Below are 17,106 nucleotides of genomic sequence, written 5' to 3' on the forward strand. Positions count from 1 at the left end.
ATTTTTCTAGCGAAAAAGTAGATTTGTGCGAGTACAAATGTTTGGTCAACTTAGTTGCCCAAGTATTGGTGGACGATAAGGAAAGTTGATACAACTTTTACTTGAATTCATGTTACTCAGCGTAAAATTTCGATGTTGTTTTAAGGTTTCATAAACCATCGAAATTTCACCGTAAACAACCAGGAAAACAATTTTTTGTAATTGAAATATTTATTGGTTTGTACTAATCATAAAATTTTGTAGATTAGATTAGATTATCGGGGTGGGAACCTATGCCCCACGGCACCGCAGCCAAAAGAGGCTTATTGTGCCTTCCCCTTTGAATCTAGTAGACGAAACCTCCCCTACTAAAGAGGTTGAGGACTTTCCTTACTAGTTCTTTTTGCGCTACTATCTCCTTTGGTCTCAAAAGATCCAAAGGTTTCATAGCGCAATCACTCGATTGCAACGCCATCGAACAGCTAGTGAGAGGCCGTTTCCTCCTCTTCTTTGACACAATCTGCACAACGGTTCCGAGCTAATAAGCCCCCACCTTGTACAGATAACTATGCTCTGTGTGTACTGTGTAAATGTATTAGGGTGTAACAATATATGTTGCTCATGTTCCTGTTTTTAGCCTGGGATACCTGCAGGGACACCAAGTACCCTGAAGAAGTGGCTAATCCACTTCCCCCTACGGGGAATTAAATTTTGTAACAATTGCAAACATTTATATATTTTTCTATTTTTATTTGCAGATGGTATAGATAAAAGACCGCATGTGTAGCTTTGGGGTCCAGCCACTGCCTGGAAAGAGGCGCACCTGATCAACAACATCGCCTCTGACGTCACAACCATGACGTCGTATTTCCTGCTTATCATTCCGCTATCACTTGTTTTATCAACAAAATTAGTAATTGCAGGTATTTATATATATATATATATATTTTTTTTTTTTTTCATGATTTTATGCATTGTTTCTTTCCGAAAATTCAACTCACTTACGTTTATTGCAAAAGCTTGGAAAGATTTAGATATTGGTTAATGAGTAAATGCATTTTTGAGCGTGCAATGTTGCACCATTAATTTAAATTGGGGATCAAACCATCATGATCTGTTTGTTTTAACTTTTATTTATTGAAAATGGAATATTAAAAGAAATCGTAATAAAATAAAACTATTGTAATTATTGTAATTAAATGCAGTAATTACTTTGTAACAGCAGTTAATTATATTTTCTCGACCTCTACTTCCACCCTGCTACGTGCGAATTAACGCAGTTGGTCAATATTTCCGACGATGTTCTTTGAACATAATTTATTTTATGAGGAAATAATTAAAAATGTAGGAAATTAAATGGAGCTAACATTTCTCTTACTCCTTTTATTAATTTTAAAAGGCTGATTTTGCTTGGCGAAAAAACTGGGTCTTTTAACAAGACTAGCCAACTAATTGAACTATTGGGATTGAGCCTGTTGCGGTAGATATCGAATTCGAGACCCGCGCAAAGTTAATTATTGTATAGCGAAGAAAAATGGAATATAATGGAAGGAATTTGGATGAACTAAGATAATTTTATACCCTAATAACGGACAATAACTTTGTTATTATGTACGCTCATGAATCAGTCGTTGCTGGTATACGATTGTTTTCGCTATTCTTATGACGCGATTCAATAACATCACATATTATTTGACACCAACCTTTTAAAAAGTCAAAGAATTTTCAATGCATTGTTGAACTAGTTTAGGCCAAATAGAGCAGCAACAGGTTGACGGCTATGTTCCTTAATTGTGGACGTGCCCTTTACAAGATCCTTTGACTATCTCTTCAGCCTAGAGGGGAACAACAATACACCCTTCTCAAAGTCTTCTCCTAATTTTGTTTAAGGTTTCCGGCTAATTCTAACATTTCCGACATTATAATCTTCAATGTCTGATATCTATAATGTAGGGGAGGAATTTTATTCCAATTTATTGTTTTGCCGAATAGCAGAGCTAATGTTATTTCAACTTCAGGCGTGATGTGTTAAATCTTCTGAAGAGTACTGAAAAACAGTTTATCATAAAATCCTATTTTCTGGAAATAAAAAAGTTATTTTTATATCTCTTTTTAGACAAAATAACATTATTTGTTTTATGATATTAATAATATTTAATTTTTTCCCCTTATTTTCTACTTCTACATTGGTCCCAACTTGGGTGATATAACAAAAAAAAAATATTTTTTTTAAACTAAAACACCTGTAACCTAAATACACTTAACAGGTTTATTAACAGGTGTATACACGTCAAACCAAATCTCTTACGGTGCGTTCGACGTGTATACTCGTTGTAAAAAATATAAAATTGCCATTAACTGTAAAAACTCGAAATTTTAATAAAATACAATAAGAAAATTATTTGGTGGGATGTTTCCTTTATCTTAAACAATAGGACTGCCAAGTATTTTATACGGTGGGAGGTGGAGGGAGTCAGCCAAATGATAAGTAGTTGGTACATGTTTGGTCTCCGCATTAGAGACTGGGAATTAGGCACACAAATAATAGCTCTCAACCCTTGTGCAATGCCGTTTTTACCTTAGACAGAGGTTCAGACCTCTCAGTACGAGCATGATTTCATTCAGCACTAGTGCTGCACGAGAAACGAGACAAATCTCGGTCTCGGTCTCGTCTCGGTTTTTCAAATATTAATTTTTAGCTACAAAATTATAAAATTGTGTTCTTTATTAATAAATAATCATTACGGGTATTGAATTAATTATTAAAAGATACGATTTTATTATATATATTCAATATTACTACATCTATTTGACTTCGAATTACATAAGTAAAGTAAGCAAAGTAAAGTAATCGCCTATTTTTTCAGGCGGGGCTTTACGTCCAACTACCAATTAGGTGTCCCGGACCTAGCAAACATACTTTACTGTAAATTTCTCATATTAACCATTAAATAAAATCCAAGGCCTAAGACCGGGAATCGAACCCAGTACCACAATACACATTAGCTTCGCAGGTCTCGCACCGCTCGGCTACCGTGGCGGCCCCCTTCGAATTACATAATTTTTACTTAAATTCACTAAATTTCACTATTCATATCATTCATTCATTCAATTTCATAAATTTCACTATTAATAATCTAATACTTTGAACTTTGATATTATTTGAATTATATTTTAGAATTTTGGAATTAGTGAATTTGAAAAAAAAGACTATCTATGCACCTAAAAAATATTGCCACAAATTTTCGTTTTTAAGATACACTTTGCCCTAGCATTGATACATGAAAGAGCTTTTACTGAGACAGAAGTTAGAGAAGATCTTCTATTGGTCATTATCATCGCAGCTTGCGAAAATAATCTTTCCGATGGCACTGAAGTTGCACAGATACTAAAAATATCTTTCGCCATTCTAGACAAATTTTTGAAGGAATTCTCAAGTGTTTTCCACCATTCTAAAATGTCAACGTCTACTGGTGCTTGGTCTAATTTGGTGTAATTAATTATTTCTGTCTTCCATGCTTCGGTGATATTTGCCGATTTTTGAGCAAATGGTGCAAAAATATTGATGCAGTCGTCGTCGTCGTCAAAAGGTGAATCATCAGATTCTTTATCTTCACCAACAGCCATAACTAATGGAGCGGGAAGTTTGTTGGGAGGTGTATTTTTTATTTCACGAATCGACTTGTTATAGCAGGCAGATATGTTATTTGGGTCTTTCATTTGGCGCGCTTTTAACATCTTTTTGAAATTATATAAAGATATATAACAGTAATAGTAATAACATATGATGCATTGAAGTGTAAGTAGTTGTCTTCTTTTACACACATTTTCATTACCAATATATAAATTAAAATAATTATTAGAAAATTATAACGTTTTTTGAAAAGATTATTAATAGCAAACCGCTTTTAATACTTAAACAAAAATTCAAAAAACCGAGACCGAGACCGAGATCGAGACTGCATAAAGTCTCGCCTCGTCTCGGTCTCGTGCAGCACTATTCAGCACAGAATTCAAAGCTCTTTTCTTCCTTGTAAAAGCTCTATTGCGTCTCTAGTTAACTAGGCAATGCATGCGTGAAGAGGTGCAAGATTTTGAATGAGCACAGAATGCTCTGGTAATCTCAAGCCCCAGAGAGATTGCAGAAAAAGTGCTTGCAGTGACTATTATAACGTTGTAAACTTTTGGTTGTCATTGTCTGATTTTAATTCCGTACACTGTGGGTTTTTTGTTTTTAAACTAAATTCCACGCTTAACTGGTTAATGAAAAGTAGAAAAAAAAAATTAATTTTTAAGCCCAAATTAAACTTAACAAATGAAACTAAAACGATGGAAGTGTAATTATTATCAGATAAAAATAATAGATTATGCAATTCCCTGAAACATATTTTTTATATCGCAGTGTACATATTTATCAAAACTGACATAATGGAAGGTAAAAGGGGTAATAAAATTGTAAGTGTTTCTGTTGAACTTTGGATCTGAGCCAACCTTAACTGGGCTTGACTAGTTGCTATCAGGTCCTTTTTAAATGAATTATTTCTTTTCCCTACTACAAAGAAAACGCAATGGTATTATCATTTTTTTCGTTTCGTTTCGTTTTGTTCTTACAAGGAAATTTTCTGGTCTTGTGATTGTTTACATATTTTATTACTGGTAATTCTTTTGGATAAATACATATAACTGAATGATGGTAAGTGTTGTCTGTAACAAGAGAATACTGTCCGGAGGACAACAGTGCACTGGAAAAAATCCTTTTAATATTAAAACTGATTAAGGTTTAGCTAAATAAGACAGTTAAAAATGGTTTTTTAAAATACCATAAAATACAAATAATAATTCCAATCAATTAAACGTAACCTCTCTTATTAATATATTCCTGCATTATCAGGTTATTGCCGTAATTATCCCAATAATAGCATCAAATTATCCGCATTTAGGAACTCTATTACTCATTATTGTGGCGACCCACTGTTGGCACGAGACTGCCTCGGGCTCCTCCGAGGCGAAAATGTGTTTTATTTAATTTATTTCTATTTTTATTCATTTAAATATTATACACATGTTTTTTGTCAATATGACACATGTGAGTTTTTCATAAAAGACTAGGAGCTGTTACAAAGCAAAAAAATAGATTGTATGTACTAAGGTACAAGAAATACAGCTTTTAAGATACATATTTGTGGTTCTTATTTTACGCATAACCACAAGTGGTGACCCCAACAATAACAAGCATGCCGAAAAGGAGAAAAGCACAACCAGAACCCAGCGATGATGTAGAAGACGGTGTACCACAACATCCCGCCAACAAAATGAATACATCCTCTAGGTCCAGCAGTACTGATAAATGCCTTATACTACCGCATCCAGCCAGCAAGGTAACAGCGCCCCCATTCGCCCCAGAACAGGTTGACGTGTGGCTGTTGCAGTTCGACACCTCGCTGCAGATAGCCGGCGTGCAGGACTCTGGTAGTAAGTATAACCATTTGATTACAGCCCTGCCTACCGACGTACTAGCACAGGCAATGCGAGTGGTGGAGGCGTCGGTGCAGGACAAATATGAACATATGCGCAAATACCTTAAAGAACGATATCAGGTCACTATCGACCAGCGGATCGAGCGACTGTTCGCAGAAGGGGAGCTAGGGGATCGACGCCCCTCGCAATTACTAAACGACCTGCGACGATTGGCTGCCGGCACTGATATCGGGCAGCATACCATCCGTCAGTTATGGCTCCAGCGACTGCCAATCCACACGCGCACTATCGTGGCAGCGCAGGAAGGTTCATTGGACAGCCTAGCACAAACCGCGGACAGAGTATGGGGAGTAGAGTGTCCAGAACACGGGATCGGTGAAACGCGATGCATCCGTAGCATCCAAAATACGCAGGCAACTAGCTACGCGACACCCATAGAGCGGGTAGATGACGTACCATTCCCGCATAGCACACATAACCAACACTCGCCTCAGCCGCGCGAAGTAGCACAAATAAAATCCCCTAAAGAACGGCGACGCGAAACTCGCAGCGCACAAGCCGCGAAATTGAAAGAACAGATTGCCCAACTAGAAAAGGAGCTGCGCAGCTTGGAGACTGACGAGCTCTGTTTTTTTCATCGGAAATTTGGCAGCAAAGCCTATAAATGTAAGCCCTCGTGCGGATGGCGGCCGGAAAACTGTTTGGGCAAGCGTTAGACGCGGCGAGCAGCTTGCCCCCCCTCTCAAGCCGCCTTTATGTAACTGACAGGCTCACCGGCACGATGTTTCTCGTCGATACAGGGGCGGAAGTGACCGCAATACCACCTCCGGCGGGCAGACAATCACTATCTACCGGAGAACCTAAGCTCACAGCCGCTAACGGAACCCCAATTCCACTTTACGGGCGACGGCCGATGCACCTGGACTTCGGCGAGGACCTAGCAGCACATTGGGACGTACTCATAGCAGGCGTGTCGCGGCCAATCCTGGGCGCGGATATCTTAAAGGCTTATGGCTGGACAGTTGACCTCCAAAACGGCCAGCTGATAGCGTCGACGACCGGAAACACCAAGAAGGAGGCACTTACCGTGCATACGCACCAAACTAGGCGCGGGGAAAACGCAGCCGACCGATACGAGGCAATATTGAACGAGTTCCCAAGGGTCGTGGGGGATGAGCCCATGACAGACAGAGTGTGTTCGCATACCACACACACTATACTAACGACCGGGCGCCCCACGTACGCCAAACCAAGACGCCTCCCACCAGATAAGCTAGCGGCGGCTAAACTAGAATTTGATCACATGTGCAGGAAGGGTATCTGCCGACCCTCCAAGAGCCACTGGGCCAGCCCTCTGCACATGGTCCGTAAGAAAACGGGAGAATGGCGCCCGTGTGGAGACTACCGGCAATTAAATGCCCAAACAGTCCCAGATCGCTACCCATTGCCCCACATCCAGGACTTCACCAGTCATCTACACGGGAAAACAGTGTTCTCGACAATCGACCTGGAGCGGGCCTATCACCAAGTTCCAGTGGCACCGGAAGACGTACCGAAAACGGCCATTACCACACCCTTCGGGCTCTTTGAGTTTCCGCAAATGACCTTCGGCCTCCGTAACGCGGCCCAGACGTTCCAGCGGTTCATGCACGGAGTCCTACAAGGGTTGCCAGAATGTTTCGTCTATATCGATGACATTTTGGTCGCCTCCAGTTCGGAGGACGAACATCACGACCACCTCAGGACGCTGTTGAGCCGCTTGGACCAACACGGTATCAAAATTAACCGCCAAAAGTGCCATTTGGGTCAGCAGGAAGTTCAGTTCCTCGGGCATACAGTCTCCGCACAGGGAATACGGCCAACAGGAGTAAAATGCGAAGCGATAACGTCGTATCCCCAACCCAGCACTGTGGAGCAGCTTAGGCGATTCCTGGGAATGTTTAATTTTTACAGGCGATTCGTGCCGCATGCGGCACAGCTGCAATCCCCGCTGCTTAAATTCCTAAAGGGTGCACGTAAGCGCGACACGCGTAAGATTGAATGGAATAAGGAATCGGAAGGCGCATTCCACGATTGCAAAACTGCACTGGCCGATGCGGCACTCTTGGCACACCCAGAAGCTAACCCTACTTTGGAGCTGGTCGTGGACGCGTCGGAATCGGCGTTAGGGGCCGCTTTACACCAAGTCAGAGCCCAGGGACGAGAACCCCTCGCGTTCTTCTCCAGGCGACTAAGCGATGCAGAAAGGCGTTATAGCGCGTATGATAGGGAGCTCTTAGCCGCATACGCCGCAGTGCGGCACTTCCGCCACTGGGTCGAGGGACGACAATTCACATTACTAACGGACCATAAACCACTGACCTTTGCCTTTCAACAACGTCCGGACAAGGCATCTCCTCGTCAACTACGTCACCTCGACTATATCGCGCAATTCTCCACCGACATCCGCCACATCAGTGGTAGCTGTAATACCGTCGCAGACGCTCTGTCACGCGTAGAAGCCCTAAGCACTCATCAAGGCCTTGATTACAGCCAGCTGGCGCGAGAACAGCTACAGGACGTGGAGCTACAACAGCTCTTTCAGCCCAGCTCGGATACCCACCCCCTCAGCACTGGCCTACGATTGAAGCGACTGTCGATGCAAGGAGGAGGGCCAAATGTTATTTGTGATTTAGGTACAGGCCGACCACGCCCCTTTATCCCACGCAGCCAACGCAAACAAGTCTTTCTATTAGTACACAGCCTGGCTCATGGAGGTCCTAAGGCGACCGCACGGGCGGTAGCCCAACGGTTCGTCTGGCCGCGCATGCAGCGGGACTGCCGTGAGTGGGCACGCGACTGTGAAGATTGCCAGAGGGGTAAAATCGGGAGACACACGAAAGCGCCGTTAACAGCTTTCTCCCAACCCGGGGAAAGATTTGCGCATTTGCACATTGATCTCGTGGGACCGCTCCCGCCCTCGCAAGGCTATAGGTACTGCCTGACATGTATAGACAGGTACACTCGGTGGGCAGAGGCGATACCGCTACAAAGCGCTACTGCGCCCGCCGTCGCTTCTGCTCTGTACGCCGGCTGGATCGCAAGGTTCGGCTGCCCAGCCTCAATCACCAGCGACCAGGGGACGCAGTTTACGTCAAGAGTGTATCATGAACTGGCGGCGCTCACAGGAACTCAGCTCAAACGAACAACCGCATATCACCCGCAGGCTAATGGTGTTATAGAGCGATGGCACAGGACTCTGAAGACAGCGCTACGCTGCCATGGAACAGATAGCTGGATGGACAGACTGCCCACCGTTTTGCTGGGTTTACGAGCAGCCGTGCGTGAGGATACGGGACTGTCCCCTGCAGAGTATGTGTATGGAACCACGCTACGGTTACCAGGCGAATTCGTTGGGGAGGAATTCACTAACCAGACGCAGACGGAAGTGGTTCAACAACTTAAAAGGTCTATGAGAGCCCTGCGCCCGGCACCGACGGTCTGGCACGCCCGCCAAAAACCATTTGTTCATCAACAATTGGGAACCTGTTCGCATGTTTTCCTTAGGATCGACGCGCACAGGTCCCCGCTGGCGCCGCCTTATGAAGGTCCATATCCCGTACTCTCACGAACTGACAAGACCCTATGTATCGACCGACGGGGCAAAAGTAAAACGGTCACCATCGACCGGGTCAAGGCGGCCTATGGACTGGCCACACCAGGCCTTGTCATAACACCAGCGGCGCCAGAGCCTACCCAGGTCCAAGAGAAACAACTGGGAGCACACCCGATCGACACCACACAGAATCACGCTACACGATCCGGGCGAATCAGCAAAACCCCGCAGCGCTATGGTACGCAGCGCTGCTAGGAAGGGGGGTGCTGTGGCGACCCACTGTTGGCACGAGACTGCCTCGGGCTCCTCCGAGGCGAAAATGTGTTTTATTTAATTTATTTCTATTTTTATTCATTTAAATATTATACACATGTTTTTTGTCAATATGACACATGTGAGTTTTTCATAAAAGACTAGGAGCTGTTACAAAGCAAAAAAATAGATTGTATGTACTAAGGTACAAGAAATACAGCTTTTAAGATACATATTTGTGGTTCTTATTTTACGCATAACCACATTATCTATGATCTAATTCTCATTTTCAACAAGATAGTAAAATATTGAGCTGATTTTTGTAAGCTAAACTTGTTCAAGATAGATCAATAAATTTATCTTCAACACTTACGGAACCAATTTATATAAGTTTTAACCATTCAAGACATTTCTAAAAGAGATTTAAACACTCAGAGTATAGATAAACATTTGTGTCAGAAGTCCATACCCTTACTAGGTACATATGTTTGTAATTGTTTTCCAATCTGAAGGTAGAGACACTAGAAAGTGGAAGTTAGGGAAGAATTACCAGGCTGTAAAACATTGTAGGGGAAGGTCCTGGGCTAATGTGGTTGTTGGTACAAGCCAAATGTTGGCAGGTTGCCACCATAGTTACTGGTTCCCTGGTTATCCCAAGGAGTAAAAGTATTTGAGAAAAGTCTTGGGGAAGAAGGGGTGGAATCCAGGGGTCAATGTATTTCTTTAATTTCAGTATACTATCAACAGCTGAGTTGGTGTTAAGATAAGTGTAGTTAGTTGTTCCATATGTTTTATGAACATAGCTAGATGAACGTGTGTCCATTGTTCATTCCTCTCGTTTCTGGAACTAGCCCAATCTCGGTGCCCAAAACTCCACTCAAATCTACACAGTCATTACAACCGTCTTATCCACAACATTTATACCAGAACACTTCCTTCTAATCCTCAACGCAGACTAAAGAGGCGGTGGCCACTCGACCATCTCAACACATAACGCCGATCTCCTAGGAGGGTTGCTGCGTAAGCTTGCCTATGTGGCGAACTAACGGCTTCCATCACTGGATGGTCGTCGTTCACTCCACTCACGCCCTTGGCGCACATGCATGTATGTACACATATTCGTGCATGTGTATTTGCGCCATCCCTTATCTCCCATCTCTTTTGCTTATTGTAATTAATTACAGTCGCAAAATAAATAAACAAATAAAATAAAATAGACAGTAAGATGCATATTGTCATTAGCGACCACCTGTTTTTCGGTGCATCGACTACCATGATCTTGACCTTTTGTCGTATCATTACTATAAAATAAACGTTGGTTATTACTATAAAATAGTTCCGTTTTATGGTTGGTTGAAAAGGTATTTGATATTAAATACTTTTAATATTTCTGAAAAATGCCACTATTAGTTAAAGTGGAATGTTCCTTATTAGATAAATAATTATATCCAAATATTAGAGAAAGAATGATTAAGAAACTATATCACTAGTTAAAGCCAAATGTTTGGGCCTAATTCCTTAGAACTTACTAGATTGGAGCTGGGCTCTAGGAAGCCCCGAAACGTTTCTCTTTTAAAAAATGAATTGAATTGAGAATCTTTCATTTTTTAATGAAATGAGGTTTTCTCACACGAATCTGTGTTTTCACATTCTTTTTTCATCATGGTTGTTTTTCGATAATAATTTTTACATTATTACGGAGTAGTAAGAAATCTTCAGTTAACTAGATCTGCTTTATCAGACCTTATAACTTTTTCCCCTCTTTACATACAAGCTTTTGATAAGGCAGCAGAATTTAAATGCAAATTAAAAGGTAATTAACTATTAAGGCAGAATTATTTTGCGGATAACTGAAAACTGCTCATTATTTTAGGATATTTTTAACATAACGTAATATATTTATATAGGCAGTATGGTCATCTTAGTTGAAGCTGCCAATAATAGTTACTTTCGATTTTTTTAAAAAATATTTAACTGTAATATTATTTTTTTAAATAATTAAATACACAAATAATAGGGTGTTACTATTTGTTAAAACATGTTTCAAAAAGGAAGTTCACCACCACTTGAGTCAGTTAATGCAGATAAGACTCCTTTAATCGGAAAACAAGTACCCTGATCCCCAGAGGGTGGTTTGCAAGACTTAGTTCTCCTTTAGTTCACGCTCTTGAATCTGCTAAATCTGGGATATTTCACGGTCGTTAAATTAGGGCCAGAGATTCTCACCAACGCTTGGACTTAACTTTTGGAAGGTGATTTTCCAACATTTGCAAAATATAGCAGCGAACGTAGCGTTTCTTGTAACGTTAGTCTAGAAATGATAGTGATTATTCTCCTTTATTTTTTTTGTTTTTAAGTTTTCTTTTAATTGCAATTAGATTTATTTATTTTATTATTTGCCAATGATTTTGTATAAACATTAGCTAAAGTTAAATTATATTTACTAAATTATTTTGTACTGTGCGATTTGTTGCCGAACACTTGATTTTATACAACCCTATTAAATGTAGTCCCTCAATTTTATTCCTTTGGGAATTCCACTCCCCGGTACAAATAAATTAATCCATAAATTACAGTTGAGCTGGGGTAAATTACACAATACTGGAGTAACCATTTCATGAGTCACCTCAGTGTACAGTTTTGTTTTAGTAAATTGAACAGTTATTTCATCCAAACCTTGCTGTATATTGAACCAGAAATGAAATAAATGATAAAAGCGGTGGTAAATGATGGAATTTCATTAAGGTCTAGAGAGGAAAACACGCGAATCGCAACAGATTTGAAGAAAGAAAGCCGAACTGTAGTAAGTAAGGAATGGGATTCTGTGTCTAAGTTTATTAAGAGATTTTTGTGGATATAAATTATTTTTTAAAGCGGTTTGTTAATCTATTAGAAGCATTAAAAGAATTTTATTAAACGTAAATTTTTTGAAAACAATCATTTGTCTCTGGCTTTGTTTAACGCGGCAACTTATCCTAACATTAAGGTGACTTTCATTGTAGTAAAAAAAGATCAGTTGTTAGACAACCAATATTTAAAGAATGTATTAGTGTCCAGAAAAGTTATATATCCAGAAAAGTTCACCGTTTGGTTTACAGGCAGTCAACCGCTTATTCACTGCTCCACTGTTCTCTTAAAAAGGATACTTTTTGATGCATACTGACAAAGGTTCTTTTTTTAAAAAAATCTTTATTGAGATTTTTACTCGTACAGTACAATAAATGCAACAAGTAAAACAGAAGACTTGTAGCTGTCTTAAAGTGCGCAGAATGGCGAAAGCCAATAAGCACACTTTGACCCGTTGCGTGAACGCCACCCACTTAGCGATGGCAGTCGTTATATACCATTAAAGCAGGAGTTTCACGGCTATCACACTACAGTACGCGAGGTCACCGAGGATTCAGGCGTTGAGAAGAATTTGAAGAGAAATGGTGGTTAAAAGGGGTTGGACTAGAGGATACTTGTGAGAGGATAGCTTGGAACGGAATTTTAGGAAGCAGATTTATATATACGAGGGTCGTTTGAAAAGTCCGTACAAAAATAAAAACTACTTAATTTTTTGGGGTAAACCTTTTTTATTTTTCAACATAGTCTCCTTTCAGGCTTATACACTTCGTCCAACGCTGCTCTAGTTTGTTGATCCCTTCCGAATAATAGGATTTGTCCAAGTCTGAAAAATAGCCATTCGTTTCTGCAATCACCTCCTCGTTTGAATAAAATCTTTTTCCCGCCAGCCATTTCTTCATATTGGGGAACAAATAGTAGTCCGAGGGAGCCAAGTCTGGAGAATAGGGGGTATGTGAAACGAGTTGGAACCCTATTTCCAATAATTTTGCGACCACAACTGCTGAGGTGTGAGCTGGTGCGTTGTCGTGATGGAAAAGGACTTTTTTGTGGGCCAATCGTGGGCGTTTTTCTTGCAGCTCGGTTTTCAAACGGTCTAATAACGATGAATAATATGCACCTGTAATAGTTTTACCCTTTTCCAGATAGTCGATGAGGATTATTCCTTGCGAATCCCAAAAGGCAGTCGCCATAATCTTTCCGGCCGAAGGAACGGTCTTCGCCTTTTTTGGCGCAGATTCCCCCTTGGTAACCCATTGTTTAGATTGTTCTTTGGTCTCAGGAGTGTAGTGATGTATCCATGTTTCATCCACAGTGACGAAACGACGCTTAAAGTCTTGCGGATTCTTCTGGAACAGCTGCAAACCGTCCTTGCAACACTTCACACGATTTCGTTTTTGGTCAAGCGTAAGCAATCGCGGCACCCATCTTGCGGATAGCTTTGTCATGTCCAAATGTTGATGCAAAATATTATGTACCCGATCATTCGAGATGCCCACAGCACTAGCAATCTCACGCACCTTCACTCTTCTGTTATCCATCACCATATCATGGATTTTATCAATGATTTCTGGAGTAGTAACCTCAACAGGGCGTCCAGAACGTTCAGCGTCACTTGTGCCCATATGGCCACTCCGAAAATTTTGAAACCACTTATAAACTGTTCTAATCGAAGGTGCAGAGCCACCATAATGTTTATCAAGCTTCTCTTTAGTCTCCTGAGGCGTTTTGCCTTTCATAAAGTAGTGTTTAATCAACACACGAAATTCTTTTTCGTCCATTTTTTGAAAATCACTCGACTTCCTCGATTCAAACGATTGCCAAACACAAAGAAATAGACCGATCTGGCTGAAACTTGGTGTGTGTTCTTCCAAGAGATGCTACTAACTAAACATAACCTCGATACGCGCCAGTGGTGCTATCTCTCTGACTTTGCACGGACTTTTCAAACGACCCTCGTAAATCAATTATAAATCAAAACGTATAAATCAATTAAAAGGATAGAAAGAAAAGTCGAAATTAATTCAAGCCGCCTTTTATGAGATGGTGATTGGGTAAAAAATTAAATTTCGCAATAATAAAATATTCAAAAAAATTTAAATCAAGCCTTTATCAAATATTTAACTATTTTTGAAAATTAAATGCCCAGATGAAAATTCCTAATAAAACCGATTAAAAAGATTTAATCATTTTTGTTTTTTTTAGTTGTTAGTGATATTACATCACTAAGTGAGGCGCTGGTGGCAGTTTTCCTGCTTTTATTAGTTTTTTAAAAATATTTCTGGCCCCATTTGCATTTGAATAATTTATTGCACCATTTTGCTTTACGGTTGAGATTCTTAGTTGATGGTTTACCTAAAATGGTTTAATTTGATGTTGTGACAGGATGTAAGTGTGCTTCCTTTATAACAATAATGGAAACGCGTTCTTAAATAAAAATAAATAAAATCCTGTATTTCATCTTTTCATGTTAAATTCCAAGCCGTATTAAATTAAGCACCATTCAAATCGAGGGATATGTGTATAAGTTTCAAATTTTTATCTTGACTAAACATTCATAACAGTTTCCATTTTTATATTTTGAATGAAATATTCAATCGGAAAACTTGTGTATAGAACACATACAAAAGTATATATTCTTTCGTTCGAATACCTACTGTTAAAAGTATCACGCCAAAAAAAAGAAAAAAGAGCAAAATTCTAGGAGTGAGTATGTCGCCGAACATGGAAGGCGGATTGCTGCAGCTGGGTTACAGTCTGTCTGAGATAAGCGTACAGAGTATTTCTACCAACAGCGTGTATATTTTCCATTAAGTCTATACACGTTAGATTCTGTTTGCTTACATGTTTGGTTGAATATAGATGACGACACTCTGGCACTTTTATATTCCAATTCAACTGGCAGCTGACACATGTTGTGTAATGCTGTGTTTTGGTTAAAAAAAAAGTTAAAGATATGTTTGAATTTTGTGACGTTTTTGTTGACAGGTTGTCCTTTATAAATTTATAGATTGTTTATGGAGAAAAAATAAGCTAGTAACCACTGAGAATGTACCAAAAATTTGAAAATAAACAAGAATCATTTTTATGAATTCAAAATAAAGGTTTAATACAAAAGGTTTATCAAGACAAAAAATTGTAGGGAGGAGATTAACACTTTGTTTAGAGAGTGCGGTGATCCTGGGTTCGAATCCAGCTGCTGGTCCTTAGCATTTCTCTTCCTCAGAGCTTCTTACAGTTTCTTCTTGTCTGTAACGAGAGAACTCTCAGTGGAGGCTGGCAATTCGGGCGCCAGTTAACTCTGACATTGTCGCGCCATTTTTTTTTTTTTTTTTTAAAAAAAGTAGGTACTACCACAGATTTTAGTGAATGATTTCTGTTAAAAGAACCGCGAACACACTTTAATTAGTACAAATTCTGTACTAATTTTAAGAAAATATTGAATTAGGTTATCCGCGTAATGGAGAGAGTTATTTATTTATAGCGTTTTTTGTTTTCACATTAACCAAATATTGGGTACCAGGGTTGGAAAAAACCAGCATATTGGTATTCACAGCTACCATTGGCTTCTAATGCCTCAATTTATCAATAAATTGGGGGGAAAAAACCAGCCTTATTTAAAAAAAAGCAGCATTTGTTTTAAAGTAATAGTTTCCTTGCAGTCTCTTTCACTTCTCTCTTCTCCAGGACTTCCACGAGGATAACAGTGGTTCTCTTCCACTAATGTCTTCTTCGTGGCTTCTATGAGAAAAGGAGAACTACAGCGCTGCATATTGTTTTATTCCTTCCTATTAGAAATGCAATGGAAAGAGTGCGTTAAAACAATATATTGTATATATATTTTTTTAAATTTTAATGGTCGCTTACTTCCTAAACTTTGTGTTTAAATTCATAACAGGCTGAAATGTTAATTAATGTAAATGAAAATAGCCTGTGGAATGTCGGATCGGCGAAGGTGATGAACTTCAAATAACTGTAGAACATCGCTGAACTTTCTCTTAATATTGATATAACACAGGTTGTAGTTAACTTTTATCAATAAATTAATTTAGCACAATAGTAATTCTATTTAGCCAAAATTCCCTGCTTAGAACCGGTATCCAAAACCTACTTGTTTGGTAAATATGATTTATAGGGGGTGAATAACAACTTGTCTTTTCTTTTAATGGTCGCGTTTTTCAATTTTTCTGGAAGTTTTTATCTGATTCTGTTATCTCAACTCTATTAGATCATAATTAATTATCTTATCAAATCCACATTATCCTATTTATATTTAATTGTATACAATTATTTCATAAACTTTTCTCATTTTTCGTGCATTTTTATTTTAATTGTGAAAGTTCCCCGTAGGGGGAAGTAGATTAGCCACTTCTTCAGGGAGCTTGGCGTCCCTGCGGGTATCCCAGTCTAACAACACTTCAACACTCACACTGACACCCCTTAACACTCACATACTACTCTTTGGGCCTGCAGAGGTAGTTGATGTGTGCTGGTGCTGACAGACTCTCTCAGCGCAATAAAGGCCCTTCAGGATAGATTCTCAGACGACCCATTTATTATCCGTATCCATGAGATATTGCATAATCTGAATATATGTGATAAAAAGGTAATCTTTGTATGGGTACCAGATCATATAGGGGTGGCTGGAAACGAGAGAACTGATGCAGCAGCCAAACAGGCTGCCTGCTCAAATGCGGATCTAGCCATTCCTGTCAAAACCGGCCGACTTAAAAACATTTGTGAAGCACGCTATGTTTAGAAAGTGGCAGTCCCAATGGGATCTCTTAAATGAGAAGCTAAAGAAAATTAAGTCACTAGTACTTAATCAAGTAGTAGAGAACATCCCGCGTAGAGAGTCGGTAGTGCTCACCAGGCTTAGATTTGGGCATACAAGAGTCACTCACGGATATCTGCTTGCGAACGGAAGGAAACCGAAATGCCCACTATGAAGAGGAAGA

General features: G+C 39.8%; 1 protein-coding gene across 10 annotated transcripts in view; it reads left to right on the top strand.

Moving 5' to 3' along the window:
* Positions 1–17,106, top strand: part of LOC141449738 (discoidin domain-containing receptor 2-like) — a 587,266-nt gene that overhangs the window by 253,008 nt on the left and 317,152 nt on the right. For all 10 annotated transcript variants that reach the window (XM_074119450.1, XM_074119440.1, XM_074119446.1 and 7 more), the window contains one exon: positions 738–902. In XM_074119450.1, coding sequence (XP_073975551.1) covers positions 836–902 — 67 coding nt within the window. In that variant the 5' untranslated portion in view covers positions 738–835. The remainder of the gene's footprint in view (positions 1–737; positions 903–17,106) is intronic.

This window comes from Rhodnius prolixus, unplaced genomic scaffold (genome assembly GCF_049639745.1).
Source record: "Rhodnius prolixus isolate KJV_2025 unplaced genomic scaffold, Rpr scaffold_2, whole genome shotgun sequence".
Lineage (NCBI taxonomy): Eukaryota > Metazoa > Arthropoda > Insecta > Hemiptera > Reduviidae > Rhodnius > Rhodnius prolixus.